This window comes from Chenopodium quinoa, unplaced genomic scaffold (genome assembly GCF_001683475.1).
Source record: "Chenopodium quinoa cultivar QQ74 unplaced genomic scaffold, ASM168347v1, whole genome shotgun sequence".
Taxonomy (NCBI): Eukaryota; Viridiplantae; Streptophyta; class Magnoliopsida; order Caryophyllales; family Amaranthaceae; genus Chenopodium; species Chenopodium quinoa.
In genome coordinates, this window is record NW_018743812.1 from 669162 (window position 1) to 688754 (window position 19593).

Consider the following 19593-nt stretch of genomic DNA (forward strand, 5'->3'; position numbering starts at 1 on the left):
TACCACCCATCTTTCTCAGGTGTGATATCATTATCATCTTTCAACCTCTCCCTCCATGTGAGTGAATAACACTAGGCGAAAATACATAAAACGCACCGGTTCAAACCCCCCCTATAGCACCGGTTTTGAACCGGTCTGGATTTGGGGGGTGCTAAAACCCCAAACATTTCGCACCGGTTTAAAATCGGTGCGAAATCTGCCTTTTTGCACCGGTTCTGGGGGAGAACCGATGCAAAAAAACCTAACTTTAGGCACCGATTTTTGACCAGAACCGGTGCCTAAAGTACTGCGCGCCTTAAACATTAAACACTTTAGGCACCTATTCTTACTGTGAACCGGTGCAAAAAACCTTTTTTTTTTTTTTTTTGGCTATTAATTAATTATATTAATACCAATAATAACCTGCACATCCTGCATTAATTCTACCATCAATGTATATAATAATAATAATAATAATAATAATAATAATAATAATAATAATTATTATTATTATTATTATTATTATTATAATATTATTAATAATACTAATAATAATAATAAAAATTTCTAAATTGAAATAATAACAATTTCTAAATTGAAATAATAACAATACATAGATATTAATTAATAATCACAAATGCAATACAATGAAGTGCCATATATTTACAACTCCTTGTAAAAAAAAAAAAGTGTCATATGTACAAACAATACTAATTATTAATGTAGTTAACAAGTTTAAATTAAAGTAAATGTGAAGAAAGACGCCAACATGTTTCGAACTTCATTAAGTTCTTTGCTCGTCCTCCTTTCTGTACCTTGCAAAACATGGATAAACAAACATTAGGTTAGAATTGTTAAAAATGGAACATATTAAAATATTTGGCTCAATAAAGAATAAGTCTGGGCTTGAGTTGTTAAAAAATGACCCAAGATGAAGCCAACTATCGCAAGCCAAATCGAAGCAATGTTCCTGCCAAACTGTTTTCTAGACATCTAAACAGTATCATATAATTATCAACGTTTTTCATTTTCAGATAGCTTGGAAGCATGACAGACCAACTAAGATAGCAAGATGAGTAATTCCGGAGTTGAAGAACCAAATAAGGCCAGAATGTCAAATAAACCTAAATATACAAGGATGGTGATATGACAAAAATTATTGCCAGGACTAATATTTCAATAGGGCAGTGTAGCTAATGTGATATAGTGAAATTCATAAGTGTAGTAAAGCAAAGAAATGGATATACAGAATAAACGAATAAGCAGAGACTTTAGGAAAGTTTTAAAAATTGATCGGAATCGGATAAGATTAAAAAATCATATCGCACCTACAATCCCAGACCTCCAAATGGCTAGACTTCCTAACTACAGGCTAAAAACAAAGTAAAATCCACTCAGCAATTTTCTGATTCTTTTCAATCTCCTTGATCACTACTATATATGTATAATCTGCTTTCTTTCCTTCTCTACTATAATTTATTCTCAAATTACTCCCCAAGCTACCTCATAACAGAATTCTATTGTCATTTTCTATAATGCTCCACCCCTGGGTTAGTCTATTACATTATGTTAAATAATACCTTAATCAATTTCTGTTTTTAAACGAAGAAATTCTAATATTCATCTCCTGGAGCTAACTACTCACCCAAACAAAAATCACAAAATACTTCTATCACAAATAAACGCAGCTTTATAGAAGTTAGCTAACAAATGGGAGCCAAAGGAGGGAGGGATTTAAAAATAATAACCAATTAATAGAAAGAAACAAAAAATTAAAGAGGAAAAATGAATTGAAGGATTAAAGCTAAGGGAAGACAACTACAAAGCAGTGAAATTTAAACACTGTCACAAGCACTAAACTAATTGCAGTTTCAACAAGTCACACAACTACAGTGTCTTCCAATCAGAATGGCAACAAAAAAATCAGAAATTGAAGGATACAATTGAAAAAAGATTAAAGTGCAAGAAAAAAAGAAAAAAAATCTCGTAATAGAAAATTATACAACAATAAAATCACTGAAAGTTAAAGCAATACATGTTACATTAATAAAATGACTGTAAGAGACTCTCTGCACTTATGAAGTAATGTATGCTTAAAGGGTGTGTATCACAACTGATAGAATAGTACCTTGTCTGCAGATCCGGCTATAACTGAACTTTCATCCTGTGGAACAATCTTAATGCTGGTAACCTGCAAAAAAATGCAATGAAGTGTAAATAGTTTAACATTTACTAGTCCATATGGCTTTTGCATTGCAAAACCACGCATAAGAAAGACCTTTGAATGACCACTTAGTGTAGATACAATCTGTCCAGAAGGTCGATCAAAGACAACAGCATTTGTATCAGTCCCTCCGGACGCAATGATATCCTATAAAAGCATGGATATATAAAAGCATGGTTTGAACAACGGCACTTCGTGCCCTGCTCCTCTTACAGTCGCAAATGTTAGCCCCTCGACCTAGGTTTCTGGTCAAATTAACACCTCTAACTACCATACGACTATACCATTAAGAATTACTCAGTAGCAAAGCTCAGTCTAGTTGGTTCATTGCATTATTCGAATCAAGTTCATCGCGACTAGGAATCTATCAAAGTTAAAATTACTAAGAATGCATGTGTTCATATTTCCCTATCCTTTCCTCTGCCTTGAGCTCCTCAAAGAAGGATCCAACCTACAAAGTTGGACTAGAATGGGTTTTGTTTTTTTTTAGGGAGCCACAATAACGGGTAATATTAAATTGAATTTTTGTCCATTTGTCCCATCATACCATCAAGAAAATACGACATATATCGTGCTAAGACTAACTTCATCCATTTGATACGCTCATTTTAAATTAGCCTACATTATATAATATTTAACTAATTGATGAAACTAGCATGTGCCCGTGCTAATGCATGAGTTTTTAAGTTAGTTATAGTGAAAGTCTGTTTAAAAACACGGCATTAATAATAGACAATAATAAAACTATCCGCTCCATACGACCACACCCACAGAAGTATACTACGTAGCAGATAGAAGATAAATGTTGCTTAATTGTTACTTACGCAGCTAATAGGTTGGTTGGACCAAATACGAAGATTGAAATTGCTTCAAGAGCTATTGTTGTTGAATCAAGAGACAAATATCTGGAATCACCCTTGCTGTACTCTTTCCCTATAAAATCAAAAATATTAGCAAATCGAAAAGAAAAAAAAAGGTAATGTCGTCGAATTATAGTGAAGTGAGAATAATCACCCTTTAAACTAACTGAAGGAGTTGAATTAATTGATATGAGCAAGAGAATTACATAATTCGGCGAAAATGGATCCAGTCTTGTCCTTGTAGAATTACAGACATGTTGTTACTTGTTAGATCAATCAACAATAACAACTACTATATCCATTCGTTTATGTTACGGAGTTTTTACTATGTTTCACATTCGATTGTTTCCTTTTTACACTTGTTCCCCTTATTAGATAACAAAACAAATAACCCATCAACAAAGATTAAATCATTTGAAGTAATTACTATATATTGAAGGAGTAAATCAATAACAAGAAGTAGAACCTTAATCCCAATGATAGTCGGCTATATGAACCAAAATTTTATCTAAGGAGGCGTGATGCTAGAATATAAACAGAGTAAATCGAGTAGAAAAAAAATAATACCTGAGAGAATCCATGTGAAGCAGAAAACAGCAATTGAAGCAGCAGCAAAAATACCCAAAATGGTTTTTGCAGAGTAAAGATTAGGGATAAAATCTGACGCATTAAAATCTTTTGGAAAATTAGGAAGATGAACCTCCATTCTTCTTTCTGTTCTTCCCCAAATGATCTTAAATAATTAAAAGAAAGAGAAGTTTGACTTGAGATTTGTATGACAGTACATACAAGTTTTAGATTAATATATATACAATCATGAATCATGGACAAGTAATGTAAGAATTAAAAGCAAGATTATATACAGTAATATAGTTACAAAATAAATGCATGTAGTTAATTGGTCGCTGTCACACTCTAAGTTCAGGGCCGCCTTAAACTTATCAGGGACCCTGAGCTAATGGAGTTGTATAACCTCGCCAGTCACCAGTCTCACCACCCTGGTTTTAACCGGGAGAAATTTTGAAGTCGAGCTAATCCTTAGCTTCCTACTAGTAGATTTTAACCATGCTCCTCATCAGCCTCATATATGTGGGAATTCTCTGTATGCAAGCGAAGGAAAAGATGTACTCCGTATGACAGTAACTACAGGAGGATTACTTGATACACAAAATTAACTGTCAACTCTCCATGAGGCAAGAAAGTAATAGAAGAAATCGAAAACTTGCTGTAATGCACAGAAACAGATCATGTCGCATTTTCTTAAGATTAAAAATTAGTTTAGGGCCAAGGAGAACACATTATCAATACAGATCAAACTCCGTTAAAACAACAATGCTTTGCAGAACATCCGAACATATATAGTCTAAACCTAGTCCGCCTATCTATAACATTCTCCGCTCTCTACTAAGTCCAAACCTTCTCATCAAAAAACAGATAATGTAATATTACCATCAACTTCATTTGAATTTTCTCCTGATTATACCATCAGATTAACACAACTTTCTCCTGCAGGCAGTCCACTTATACGGAATTTTAGTGGTATTAGCGTGGAGAGCCTTCCCATTCTGCACGTCTGGCCTATTGTAGTATTTTTCAGCATACTTTTCGGTACATGGATCATACCCGGATAACTTTCTCAAAATCTGACAGGAATCAAAGAAAAAATTCATTGATGAAACACAATTTTCAGACATATTCTGGTATAAGTATAACAGTGTAAGACTCAAACTTACATGATGTGGACGGCGAGGCAACTTCATGCTCCTGTGGATTGAAACAGCAGCAGAGCCATCAGAGTTATTACACGGTGGTGCATAGATGTTGTATTGATCGATATTTCCAAATTCTTTATCATGGTTCATCAGGCAAACTAAAGGTAAAACCATCATCTTACCTCGAAGCTGGTTCAATGGAGGTGAGAAAGCTCAGAATCGGTGGAGGTGTAGCCGTGACAAGGAGGCCGTTAGGGTAAAGATGTAGCCGTGCGCGCTTCAATGACAAACCCTATATTACCACAACCCTAAAATTACTAAATTGAACAGAAAATCAACGACAAACCCTAGATTGCGAAAGAAAATCAATGAATTCGCACAACCACAAGAAAAATCTTACCTCGAAGTGAGTTCAATGGAGGCCAGAGCTGGTTCAATGGAGGTGCTGCTTCAATGGAGTGAGAAAGCGCGTAACCAATTCAATGGAGAAAGAGCGAGCTGCTTCAATAGAGTGCAGAAGGAGATGCGAAAACACAGGGAGATGCGAAAACGGAGAGGGAAAGCTGGGAGGAAGAGCAGGAGATGCGAAAATGGGAGGGAAAGAGAAGAGCAGAACGAAGAGGGAAAGCAGGGGGAAAAAGAAAAAGGAAATTTTCATTTTTACCACCTTCAAATAATGACTTTGTCGAATTTACCACCTCCAAAAAAAAAACATTTACTTTACCACCTCATAAAAAAATTAAACATCAGTTTTACCACCTCATCTGAGCTCAGGTGACGGAAAACGCTTGTGGGGCCCAGCATAACGGCTAGTTTTTGATTTTTTCCCAAATTTCTCTCGATTTCCCTTTTATTTAAACCTAGTTCTTCATTTGTACACCAAATTCTTGCAGATTGGAGATTAATTTTTGCGATTTTCTTCACAAATCAGTATTTTTGGGCAACCTTAACAATCCCAAACCCTCTAATTATCAAACAATCAATTGAACTCCTCGACAACAAGCATCAAAAAGGTAAGCCATTGTCGTTAATTCTCTAGCAATTTTCGTGATTTCTGTTGTAATTTTTTGGCAATTCGTTGCGTGATTATGTTGCATTTGCTAAGAGTAATTGAAATTGGGCGTTTTGTGAGGTCAATTAAACCCCAATTTCAATTAAAATACTTAGGGTTCATGTAAGATTAAATTAGATTGGGGGTTTTTGTTATGTGAATTGGCTACTGAAATTAGGGTTATATTATGGTGATTGTGTTCAAATACAATTAATTTCATTCTTGTTCTTACTGAATTTCAGAAGGGAATGTCTTCAGTTAGCATGTCACCCTCAAAGGAGAAAAAATGCCAATGTGGAGTTCCAATGTCTAGGCTGACTGCTTGGACTAGGGAGAACCCAGGACGCAAGTTTAGGACCTGCAAATTCTATGATCCTGTGACTGAGTCAAGGGGGTGTAAAGCTTTTGAGTGGGTGGATCAACCAGATGGAACACCTTGGCAAACAGAGGTGATTAACAACTTGCTGCTGGACAAGAAACTAATGAAGGGAGAGCTGAATGACATGAAGAGGGAAGTTGATGATGTTAGTGGACAAAGGAGGTGCTTGCTCAATGAGATTGACAGCTTGAAGATGAAATGCAAAGCTCTTAGCTCAGACAGGAAGAAGATGATCAAGGAAGTGCATGGCAGCAATGCAACAACAAAGAAAATGCTCACAGTACATGCTATTGTTGTGTTTTGTTGTTTTGGTTTGGTACTGGCTATGTATTTTAGATCTTAGGTTCATTTAGGAATGCTTAGAAACAAAAAAAATCCCCAACTTATGTTGTGTTTTGTTGAATTATTATGTGTGGATGTTGGGATGACATTTCTTGTACTACTTTTAACAAAATCAATGAGAAATGGAACTTTTTGGTAGAAACATATCACATTTCGTATTAGTACTTGCAACACAATGTTTTTAATTGTTTTACATTGGCTGAGACAAAAGTTAAGGCACCTTTGTGCAAAATCATTGTTCAACTATCATTGTTCAACTACCAAATAAACTTGGCTGTCTATTACAAAATACTAATGAGTAGACCTAGGGTCACAGTTGATTGAGATCCTTGTCCTTCTTGCTTGTCATTACATGAAGCTTGGACCTGGTCTGTATTTTGACTTTGGGAGGAGTAGTTGTTGGCACTCTTGTGGGCTGACTCAGGCTCCTGTTGCTCCTCCTGGTAACAGGCTGAGTTGGCAAAGGCTCTGTTCTTGTTGCAGGCTGGCTTGACACAGCAGTTGCAGGTGCAGCATTACTTGACTCAGCCTGTGCTGTTGTTGGAGGCTGATATTGTGGCAACTTCAGTGCAGCCTGCAATCACAGTATGACAAGACTCAGAAACAAAGCCACTAAATACACTCAAGTCACAAAATTGATAAATTACCTGTCTTGCTGCTTTCTCTTCACTTTTCTTTCTCTGTTCCTTAAGCCAAGGAGTATGCATCTGTGGCCTCCCACCCTTTGGATTTGTTGTAGGTGGGTTAGGCTGTTCTGGTGCTGCTTCAGCCTTGCATGTTTTGGCAAAGTGGCCAAACCCACCACAGTTCTTGCATTGTTTTTTCACCTTTGGCTTCTTGCCCTCAGGTGCTGCAGAAGTGCCCTCCCCTGGTTCAAGCTTTCTCTTTTTTGCCTTAGGTCTTCCTGGCTGCACTTTCAGCATAGGTGGCAAAGGCTGTCTGAGCTTGACCTTTTCCCAATTCTTAGGGCCAGGCATTGGCTGTATTGGGTTCTCATATGCAGCCAAGTATGTCACCCTATAGTAATGTGGGTGCACATACAACTCAGGATCATCCCTTTTGTCCATTATGCAAGCAAATGCATGGACACAAGGTATTCCTGTCAACTCCCATCTATAACAAGTGCATTTTCTCTCTTGCAGATCCACAATGCACTGATCATCCTTGTATTTCACCTCATAAATTTCATCCCTTGAAGCTGTAACCTCACATGTCATGGCATACTTCTCCAACCCATCAAAGACTTTGTTGACAAATGGGGTTAGTAAACCTTCCCAAGACTTTGCTGCCTCCCATTTGTCATTACTCCTCTTCATCATATATCTTCTAAGCCATTCCATTTGAGTTAGAATAGGCTTGTCTCTGGCATCTCTAATCACTGCATTAAATGTCTCACACATGTTGTTTAACAACATGTTAGACTTGCAGTTTGTAGAGAAAGCATGCCTTGACCAGTGCTGGGGGTCAATGTTTGACAGCCACTGGTATGCTTCTTCATCCAAAAAATTGATACTTTCCATAGCAACTTCAAACTCAAACTGATACAACCACACACATGACAACCATTCAACACAACCATTCACAAAATAGAAAGACATGCAAATATGTGCAAAACTAAATGTTCCTAGCATACATTATAGTTCACCATAAAACTGACATAAAAGAACCTAAATAGAAGCTTACCAGAGTGCTTGCCCTAGCAGCAGCCCAGAACAATTCCTTGAAAGTTGCACCATGAAATTTCAGTTTGAAATTTGACCAAATATGCCTCACACAAAATCTGAGCTCAGCTTTGGGGGCCACATCTGCAAATGCTTCTATGAGACCCTACACACAAGGCAAAACTAACAAGTTAGTGTACAGGAAATTCAAATAAAGCAAAGTAATTTAAACACAAACACAACCCACTTACTTTCTGTCTGTCAGACATAAAAGTCAAGCCATCTCCTTGGTCATACACACAAAGTGCCTTGAGCAAGCTCTCCAGAAACCAGCACCAGCTGTCCTTGTTCTCAATCTCTGCAGTTGCCCAAGCAATTGGGAAGATGGAATTATTGCCATCTTTTCCAACTGCAACCAATATCTGCCCAGGGTATGCCCCTTTTAGATGGCACCCATCCACCCCAATTACTGGTCTGCAACCAGAAATGAATCCATCCCTAAGTGCAGCTAAGCACACAAACATCCTCATAAAAATTGGTCTTTCAATTTGATTAATATCATCCACCATCACATTACACTCACTCCCTGGGTTCCATTTCAGCAGTGCCTTCCCATAGTCCCAAACCTTTGAGTATTGCTCTGATGAAGAGCCATATATTATAAGCTTTGCCCTGCTTCTAGCCAACCAAGCCTTGGAGTATGTAATTTTGATCCCCAAGTCATTCAAGGCCCTGTCCTGAATCTGTTTAATCTTCCATCTGGGGTTGCCCCTGAACTCCTCCAAGTACCTGGCAGCAAGGAACTCTGCTGTCACCTTGTTGTTCATTTTACTCCTAACACACCTATGCTTCAGCCTTAGTGTCTTAATTTGCCAAGCCTCTGATTTCACAAGCCTTGTTGCATAAAACTTGAACCTACACCTAACACCCTTACTACATGTACACTTCACTATCCTACAACTGTTCTTGTTATACACACACTTGCATTTCCTTTTGCAATATGCTGTTAGCCTCTTTGAATCATTGTGAAGAAGGTAATACTCATACCTATTTTCAATTGCATGTTGTCTCAAAGCTTTTCTCAGTGTTTGCACATCACTGAACCTTTGACCAACTACAAATTTGATAGCCCTTTCAAAGTCTGTCTCAGGGTTAAACCAAGTAACACTACCCTGATCATCATCTGAATCACCTTCCACACTCTTTAGCTCATCAGAATCACAAGCTGCCTCCTCTTCAACCCTCACTTCAATTTTCTGTAGATTTCTTTCTATGTCAAACCCTGTGTCCTCATCATCACTTTGATCCCCTCCTTCAGTAACTCCCCTCAAACTGCCTTTCACCTCACTGTTAATATGGTCTAAATTTTTCTTCAACCACTGTTCATCATCATCAGAGTATAAGTCCTCCTCTCCCTCATCAACTTCTAACTCAAAATCACTCAACTCAGAATCAGAAGACTCTGTATCACCATCCTCATCACTAAACACATCACTGTCATCCCTTAAGCTCCTCACTCTTTCTTTTATTTTTCTCACTAAATTAGCAAAATTTCCAGTCTCATCCCCAACCTTAGCCTTACCCTTATCTGCAGCAGTGAGTTTACCCTTCCCTTTATGTGTATTAGCATTCACTTTCTCTGCCCTAGGAAGCCTCTCCTCAGCCTCTCTGTCATGTATAACAATTCCTTTTAACCTAGGGCTTCTCCTAAATGGCTCTTCTTCAGTGGGCTTACTAAGTTCTGGGCTGGGTTTATATACTTTAGGCCCACCAAACCTCTTTTTCAGTTCCTTCCTTTGTGCAGGGGTTAGCTTATTCCCAGCTATACATTTGAAGGGTGTTTTGTTAGTCCCTTCAATTGGCTCATGACTGGTAACATACATCTCACATGCCCCCTCTTTGTTCACAGACTCTAGGAAACCATTCACCTCACCATCAACAAGCTCCCTTTTACCATTCACCCAAGACTTGCCCTTTTGTTTATACCAGCAACTAAACCCCCTAGGAACCTTCACATTCGCATACACAAACCCATGTATAGCTGCTTGCCTCAAAAAGTGTACATCTATCTTATTTTTTTCCACTTTTCTCATCCAATAAACCCACCCACCATCCCAAGTTAACACCCTTCTATTTTTACCAGCTAAAGAAGGTATAAAGGCACCCCCTACTGTAATTTTTAAGTCCACTGTGTCCATTCTGTAACAACACCAACAAAAGCACACACAACAATAACCAATTTCAGTAATTACAGTAAACAACAACAACCAATTCACCAATTACAGCAAGTAAAAGCAATTCACATTGACTGTGCACTAAATTAACAGTAAACAAGTAAATCTAATTAACTAATTATTTAACAAATGCACACTCTAATTCAGTCAAAGATTCGCATAATTAGGGTTTATAATACTTTAATTCACAGATTCCCAAAAAGGCATACTTTACCCCAATTGACAACCATAAATCCAACGAAATGTACTAATAAAGGGTTTAAAGTACCTCTTGTAGTCAGGAATCTCGATTTCTGTCAGCAATTTACCAAGCTTTTGGTCCCCTCACCCTGTGGAAGATGACAAGAGAAGCTGATGTGTTGCAATTTTGTTGTTCCAGCTCGATTTCAACCACCCAAATTGATCTAGGGTTTCAATTTTTACAGAGACAAAGAGAAAAATCAAAGGAGAGAGAAGCAGTTACAGTGAGAATCAAGAAAAATCAAAGGAGAGAGAGACGAAAATTGATGAGGAAGTGAGAAATTTGGTGAGACATTGATTATGGAAGGTGAAAGGTGAGAAAAGGAGGAAACAGAGGGAAATCGATTTTAAAAGAATTAAATTGGAGGGAAGTGACAGTTAACTGGGCCCCACAAGCGTTTTCCGTCACCTGAGCTCAGATGAGGTGGTAAAACTGATGTTTAATTTTTTTATGAGGTGGTAAAGTAAATGTTTTTTTTTTTGGAGGTGGTAAATTCGATTTTGTCATTATTTGAAGGTGGTAAAAATGAAAATTTCCAAAGAAAAAAGAAGAAAGAAAGCCTTAAACCGTTTTTATTTTTTTTAACATTTCGCACCGGTTTCGGTTAGAACCGGTGCCAAATCGCTCTTCTCCCTTTTTTTCGTTTGTAATTCGCACCGGTGCGAAAAGTCATTTAGCTTATCCCGCCCATTTCTTTTGCCACCGGTTTTCAAGAACCGGTGCAAAAGGTGCGGTGCCTAATTCATTTTTTCTACTAGTGTATAAGTTGTACCCGTGCTTCCTAAACCATAACTCACCCATTTCAGTGTACCCTAATTCCTTCTTAACCCAGTCCACAAATTCAAAGTAACACACTTCCTCGACATTAGGGTGCAAAGACGGACCATAAAACTCACTATCACCATACTCATCAGTTGTTTTCCCCTTTCTAGTCACAAAACTACCACCATAATATAGTCTTATGTTAATTGGCTTCGACATTTTCAACACTTCAATTGGGCAATTAAACCTGAACAACCAATCACATAAATTAGCATCTAAGTACCAAATTAAACACAATCAACAAAGCAAATCTAGGGTTGCGCATTTTATGCAAAAAACACAACAGAAGGAAACAAATTCAACACAGTAACAACATCCAACCACTAAGTACACATATTTAATTAGGTAATTAACCCTAATTGTTTGTCTTTTTCCCAACATTGAGTATTTTAATACGCAATTTGCAAAAACAAAATTAAAATTTTGGGAAGAACGTACCTGAGCCTAGTTACGCGCTTGAATGAAAAGATGTTGGATTTGCTTTTCCCTTTTGACTTGCTTTTCCGTTATGGGTTGCTCTTCACCATTTTTACAGAAAAAATTAGCAATTTTGGAAAAAAAAATAAATAAAATAAGAGACAGAACACCAACAGAATTAAGACTTATCAAAGAGAAAGAACACCTAGTTAATCTCCTGCCAGATTGCAATTCACCATTAATTCGCCATTAATGGTGGTAGCTACTAGTCATGTCAAGATGTTTAATGGAAATAAGGGAGGGAAATTGTAGGGGAAAGGGGAAATCGAGGAAGAAGAGGGAAAAGGAAAAAAAGAAAAAAAAAATAAAAATTCATTTAAGAGGTCACGTGACCGGCACGTGACATTTTATGGCCGGAATATCAAGGTCAACGCCGGAATTTGGTCAAAGGACCCTCTTCACAACCAAAACGCCATAAGGACCTTTTGTGCCACCTTTTTTTTAAAAGGACCTTTCTCACAAGGTCGACCACTTAAAAGGACCTTCCATGCAATTTTTGCTTATTATTATATTTATTTTATTTTATGGCCGTGCCTGGCGTGCCATGCTAACGGGCCAAACTACCGTGCTGCCCGCGGGTTCGTGCCGTGCTCGTGCCGGATTCTTGAAATTGTGTTCACGGCACGGCCCACGGCCTACTTATCGGTCATCGTGTTGTGCTGTGCCGCTGGAAGGCTCGTGTCGGGCTGGGCCAATCTCTTGCTGGGCCCGTGCCGCCCGTGGGCCGGCACGGCCCATTCCCACCTCTAACTGATAGTATGGCCGTATGAATAAGCTAATACTTGTATTTATTAGTGCTCTTTTCATTGTGTTCTGTACTAAGTTATAAAGACGGTGACCTTATATTTGGGCACTCTAATGGTTTGAACAAGCAGATTATTGGCAGTGCTTTCTGTAGACAGTGTATGACTTTGTTATGTTATGGAAGGCCAATCTCCTCAAGGTGTTACAGCAAATGTTGTGCTTTTTTCTTTGCTTTACTGTCCACCAAACTACCATCTTCTTTATATCGCAACCCATTCACTATCGTATGTATCTATATATACAATCTTATGATATACGAGTAGGACTATAGGTGGAATTCGATCTTACTAAGTTAGTTGACATCTACATTGAAATAGATATCATGATTGGGCTTTAGGTACAGGCCAAGACGCTATATCTTTTGACTTTAGCCCCAACTATATTTTACTTTCTGCTTAATATGTCATACAAATGTCAAGAAATCGAAAAGGTAAGGGGGTTGGCGATCAGGTACTTGTTTTACATTTTTTTTTTTTAACTTCACTCGTTCCAGACAAACACCTGAAATTTTAGAATGTTCCATGGAAGGAACACCTGAAATTTTAGAATCTCCTCCGAAACATTCTAAAATTTCAGGCGTTTCCCCCCATAACATTCTAACATTTCAGGCGTTTCCCCCCTTGAACGCCTAAAATTTTAGAATGTTCCAAGGGTGAATCTAAATTTAAGGCGCCTTCTATGATTACGAAATTAAAAAAAAAAAAAAAAAAACCGACAAAAATTCAGAGCATTCACCGACTCCGTATGCTCCGACGACCTTTCCAGTGGCCTCGTAGCTTCTTAAACTCGTCCATTTACCGTTTGCGCTAATTGGTGAAGAGTAAAGCAATTTTTTTAAAAAAAAAGATATGACGTGGTGGTTGTTCGTAGGTGATGGTTGTTTGGTGGTTGGTGGGGTAACAAGTTAGATAGTGGTTAAAGAAAATGAAAGTGAAGGTGAAATAGGGTAAATTTTATAAGGGGGCATGTTTGTAAAGTCATGTTAAAATACGGGCGTTACCCGGTAAAAACCGGACGTGGTTTAGCAATTCACGTATTCAGTTATTAGCATGTAAGGCTAGTTGATTGTATTAATTTGTTTGACTAATCAATTATATTAGTTGCTTGTTTAAAAGTGTTTGGTAAATAACTAATAATAAAAAGATGTTTATTTTATAACATTAATACTAAGGACATCTATAATAATATTATTAAAACACAAAGGGACAACGTGGTAATGCCATGTGTCACCGTTGCATCAATATGATTTGGCGACATGTCATTGCTATGTGTCACCCTTACATGTCACTCTATGTATCATCACTCTAAAAAAAATTCATATGTGTAACCTTCGTATTTAATTTTCTCTAGAATGTAACTTCTAAGTAATTACACAATAAATTACAATTTAATTTGTAATGGTTGTTGATTCCATAAATGATACGAGTAATTTGCTAGATGAAAAACCAGTTAACCAGTTAAGCAATTACACAGATTAATATTTACATGTATACTACTACATCTCTCTTTCAATTCCATATATTTTTTCCCATTTTTTGAATTTATTTTAAATTTAAGATATTGTTTTCAAAATATTATTTTAAATTTAAAGTAATTTTTTAATTTTGTATTTAAACAAAACTCAGGGCATCGCCCGAGCCACAAACTAGTTTAATCTAATATATAAACGGAGAAGTCAGTTTTAAGGAGAAAACTCCAAAAGCCTAATCTTGCACTTACATTCATTCCCTCCCCAATCCATTCAAAACACTCAACCCCTCCCCAAGAACATCTAATCTATAACATTCATTCCGCATGATTTGTATCTTTCTCTATACAATGATTTTATTGGAAAACAAAAATCCAACTTCCTACAAAATTCACTGCTACATCACAAGAAAACAAAAATAAAAAAGCTATGTTAGAATTCGTGATTCTGAGGGAAGGAGGAAGAAAGAAAGTAGGAGAAATGATGAAGAAGATTGGCATAGTTGAAGAGCTTTAGAGCTCGTGAGAGATGAGAGGATAAGATGAGACTACATTTTATTATTGTTGTTGTCTTATGAAAATAGTACAAGCTTGGAGTATTTATATATACAAGCTAATTGTTAGAATGATGTCTACTACAAGAGGGGGGGTGAATTGTAGTCTTTAAAAATTTATGAACTTTATGCGGAAATTAAACTAAGTATAAAGAGAGAGAACACACGAGATGGCTTTTCTAATTATTTCACTATGCAAAAACTCATTTACAACTGTGAATATTCAGCCTGCACTTAAGTTCCTCTAGGAACTCAAGTATCCCAACTACGGTCCCTCAACCGTAGCTTCTCACTCTCAGTGATTCGACTCTGAATCACTTATACTTTGTGATAGACTCACTCAAGCCTCACAAATACAACTCTCACAAACCCCAATCCCAATTACAAATGTAATTACAAGATTTTCTAATACACTTGAGAAGATTAAGGCAGGAAGGAACTCATCACTCTTTTATATTAAAACGTGAAAGCTCTGAAACTCTATGAACTGAATGTTTTCGTTGTTGCTCCACACCAAAATCAGAGTACGTTGCAAGTCTTTTATAGTGAGATGGAAAGTCTCAACCTTGTTCCCCACTCTTCCCATGTTCCACATTCACTTCAACTGGGAAGTTGTTGAACGTTGATCAGAGAGTGGGAAGTAAGGTTTCCCTGACTTTTCTCTCAAGGCTTTCAACGTGATTCCTTAATATTAGGCAACCAATTTTACTTGGTCAAAAATCAGTTAAAGATATTTATTAAAAAGATAATTATTATTAAAAAGATATTTAAAAAGATAAAACTTTTAAATAATAATTTAATTTAAAAAATAATAAACTTATCTTTTAAATTAAAGATTTATTTATCTTTTATTTATTTGCAAAATATATCTTTTCAAAACTGATTTTATTCTATCCTTATTTCAAGGACTTTAAAACTGATTTGAAAACTTACGTTGAAATCATTTTCTGATTAAAACATTAAGTTCCTTCTGGAACACTAAGTTCATTATAAGTTCCTTCACACACTTAAATTCTTTTGTGCTTACATAGAATCCTAAGTACTGGAGTTTGCTTGTTTTTCTTGAAAGCTTGCATATCAACGTCAAGACTTCCAATCCCTTTGTTCCTACTCCGGAACATGTAGCTTGTACCTGAATCTTTTGTTCTACCAAGACTTAACACACATCATTAGTCAAAGTTTGTTTTGTTATGTCAATCATCAAAATACTAAGGGAGTCAACTCAACACTAATGCTAATAACAAACTTCCTAAATTTAAAGAAACAAACATAAACTAACTAAATCAATGTGACTAAACCATAAACTCCAACAAGCTATGTGCAACACTCTGCATGTAGAAACTAAAAAAGGAAATGTAAGAAATTAAGCATTAATTACACCAATTTACTCGTACTTTTGTCAAAAATTCTCAAACTTGTATGATTTTAGGAAGTGCATTTAATGTTTATACCCAAAAAATCTACTTCCTCCATTTCTTTATAGTTGCAACACACAATTTGTCACGTTATTTATGAAAAGTGGACCTCACATAATATAATACACTTAATATGGGGTTAATATGTTGTTAGGAGTATAATCAAGTGGGCCATGTGTTTTAATTAAAGGTAATAGTACAATTTTCACCATAAAAACCTTCCTTTTATGGTGTGTTGCAGCTATTGTGACATTTCCATTTTAAGAAAGTGTTGCAATTATAAAGAAGGAGGAAGTATATAATTAAGAAAATATAGGATGAATGAGGGTTAAGCAAACCCCCAATACTCTCCTCTCACATATGCCATGTCAAATGTCATGTCATCTCAACTCAAAAGACAATCATTAGTCACGCAAAATCAAGCAACAACAATGAGTAAATAATCTAATCTTCAATCAATATAGAAAACATAATTAAAGTACTAGTAGTAAATTTCAATCAACATAAACGTCGATTAATATCGCTGTAAATTAAAGTTGACAAAATTAACTTAATATATATTCACACATTATATTTATTAAAATATGCAAAATGTGAGTTAAGTATAAAGATGGGGACTAATTTTTAGATTTTTCACCTTTTGGGACCTCAATGTTTTTTTTTTTTCACCGTATGGGACCTAGAGTTAACAATCCGGTCAACTAACTACACTTTAACCCACCAGAGTAAAAACATAGGTCCTTTCCATTAATTACTTGACAAATTTCCAAAAAAAAACATAGGTCCTTATAAATCTGAAACGGATAAAAATAAATGAAGGGACTAAGTTTCTAATTAAGGGACTATGTTTTTTATATGGCACGATACTCTCTACTCGTGACATGCTCAATTCTTTATTTATATCATTAGGCCTGCGTGTTGTAGGTTTCACATACTCTTACATACTATTACTACTTACCTATAAACCGACTATATATATAACCCATGCTAGGATGGCTAAGTTACTAACCTTAAACAAGTAAATGACTAACCTACCCACCTATTTGCCCACCACCTAAGCCACCAGAACCATCTCATCGTTGAATCCACCACTGTCCAGCCACCATCACCACCGCCTACCCGTAACCGCCCTCTACACACCTTAAACCACCCCTTTTTGCCCTAACACCACCCCACCTACTCCAACTCACGAAAACCACCCTACACCCACCTCTCAAGCTACCCAACCATAAAGGTCTCCAGCCACACAAACCTACCCTAAATCCACCATACCAACCCATACTAAAGCCAATCCAACCCAACCTAAAGCCAAACCAACCACCACACAAACCCATCCTAAAACCACCACACAAATCCACTTTCAAACAAACCAACCACCTCCTGCTGTCCCGACCACCCAACACCACCATAAATACCACCTTCTCAACCGCATCTTGCCGCTAATTTTGATGAGGTTCGAGGGAAGTGGGGCGGGTTAACGGGGAAGGGGAGGGGCTGCCCGGGAATAAGTGAGGGGAAAGGGCTGCTTTTGGGTGGGCCTGTTCTGATTTATTGAACTGAGCTGAACTTAACTGAACTAAACTAAACTGAATTGTTTGGAGCTGAACAGAACTGAACTGAATAGAGCTGAAATGAATATTTTATGAGAGAAGGAAATTAGGAACTGAAGTGAACTAAACTGATTGGAGCTGAACTGAAATTAAGCTTAAGAGAACAGGCCCTTAGTAATATATTTGGGGATAGGTTAGTAATTTAGGGGATTAGAAGGGAGGGGAAGGATAGAGGAGAGAAAATAGAGAAGTGATGAATAAAGAGGAAAATGTGGCATACTTTCTTTACAAAAGGAAAATGGTTTTCCTTCATTAAAAAGTAACTTTCCACCCATGGAAAAATTGTTTTCCACCCTTTAACAAAACAAACAAAGGAAAAGGAAAAATGAAGGAAAATCATATTCTAGCAAAAACAAACGAAGCCTAAATCACTCTCCTCTTTTTTCATCTTTAATTCTCAATACTCCCTTGCCCTCTTCAATTCTCTTTCCCCTCGATCTATGAACCAACCCCGTGCCCTCTTAAATCTTGAATACTCTTACATATCCCACTGATATGTCGTGTTTTGTGTATGTTATTTGGCTTATTTTTAGTTAGTTTTGTTAGTTTAGTTGAGTTTTTGAGTCCGTTTTGGCGTATTTTGGTTTAGTTTTGATAATCCGATGCTTTTATGGGTAGTTTTGTCGTTTTTGATGTTTTTTAGGAATAATGAAGCTAATTTGGATCCATTACGAAGCCATGAAGTTAAGCCAAGGCCCATGAAGCTTGATGATTGAAGAAAAGGCAAAATAGGGAATTTTAGAGCTAGGCACGGCCGTGCCTACTCCGAGGCACGTCCGTGCCTCCAAGCCATATGCAGCACCCTTTGTTTCGACCCTAGGCACGTCCGTGCCTAGCAGGAGGGCACGTCCGTGCCCATCAGAGCAGCCAGGCACGTCCGTGCCCAGCATCAGGCACGTCCGTGCCTGGATGACAGAAGCTGCAACAATTATGCTACGTACAGAGGCACGTCCGTGCCTGTGGAGAGGCACGTCCGTGCCTCCTGGGATTCTTGTGCGCCAAGGCTTGGCCGATTTTCTTATCTTTTTAGGTTTATATAAATACTTTTTAGCCTTGTTTTCTGGGGGAATCATTAAGTTTATATTATTTTTCAATTCCTATTATTAAGAACGAGTTCCCCATTATTTTTCTAAATTTTTGTAATTCAAGATTCAAGATTCAAGCTTTCTACTTTCAATTCTATTCAAGATTTGGTATTTATTATTCATCCTTTGTTATTTAATTATGTTTTCATTATTTATTATTGTTTTTGTTTCTTTAATCATGTGTGAGTAGATTCTTTAATTCAAGGTCTAGTGTAGCCCTATTATTATTGATGCATGAATTAAATCTTTAAATTCTTTAATGACTTTAACAATTGAATTGCTAAATTGATTGTGATTATGCCAATGCTAGGTTAGACGTAACTATAGTATTGCGATTATTCCATTGTTTTTATCACAGCGAGAGTTGGGTATAAACGGATTTGAGTAAATTAATTTAGGGTTTGATTCATATCACGAGAGTAGTTATGTTTGATAATTGGGAAGTCAAAGTAATGTGTTTAATGTCTTTAATATGCAAGATACCATGAGAATAGGATTGATTGTATGTTAGGGAAGCCATTGATACCCGAGAGAGATCCTTGGTATTTAATTAGGGTTTACTTTTCCCCGTTCGATTGAAATCGTATGTTAAGGGTAGAATTACAATTGCATCGATAATAATTGTGGTGAAACTAGATCTTGGATGTTTTAAGTACTTGATTTAATCATCTCATTT

At 36.8% G+C, this 19593-nt stretch overlaps 1 protein-coding gene and 1 long non-coding RNA gene across 7 annotated transcripts; both read right to left on the reverse strand.

Moving 5' to 3' along the window:
• Window positions 1-610: 610 nt before the first annotated feature.
• On the reverse strand, window positions 611-5483 carry LOC110685353. 6 transcript variants are annotated; one of them, XR_002504003.1, is made up of 7 exons: window positions 5176-5483; window positions 4958-5067; window positions 4797-4827; window positions 3631-4706; window positions 3028-3136; window positions 2108-2170; window positions 611-794 (listed from the first exon to the last, which is right to left on the reverse strand). It is a non-coding gene; the product is annotated as an uncharacterized LOC110685353 (long non-coding RNA). The 6 variants fall into 6 exon arrangements; XR_002504002.1 differs by having other exon boundaries at window positions 3028-3300; XR_002504001.1 differs by having other exon boundaries at window positions 3218-4706.
• A 1374-nt stretch (window positions 5484-6857) lies between these two features.
• Window positions 6858-10807, reverse strand: LOC110685405. Its single transcript, XM_021861937.1, has 5 exons — window positions 10711-10807; window positions 8460-10407; window positions 8231-8374; window positions 7195-8085; window positions 6858-7121 (listed from the first exon to the last, which is right to left on the reverse strand). The coding sequence occupies exons 2-5, from the start codon at window positions 10404-10406 to the stop codon at window positions 6858-6860; spliced, it is 3246 nt and encodes a 1081-aa protein (XP_021717629.1). The 5' UTR covers window position 10407; window positions 10711-10807.
• Between the last annotated feature and the right edge of the window lie 8786 nt (window positions 10808-19593).

Excerpts from the sequence above, each read along its gene's own strand:
- LOC110685405 (XM_021861937.1), bottom strand. The coding sequence starts at position 10,406 with ATGGACACAGTGGACTTAAAAATTACAGTAGGGGGTGCCTTTATACCT. Across the intron at positions 8,375-8,459 it reads TTATGTCTGACAGACAGAAA|GGTCTCATAGAAGCATTTGC; the intron begins GTAAGTGGGTTG and ends CCTTGTGTGTAG. Across the intron at positions 7,122-7,194 it reads AAGAGAAAGCAGCAAGACAG|GCTGCACTGAAGTTGCCACA; the intron begins GTAATTTATCAA and ends CTGTGATTGCAG.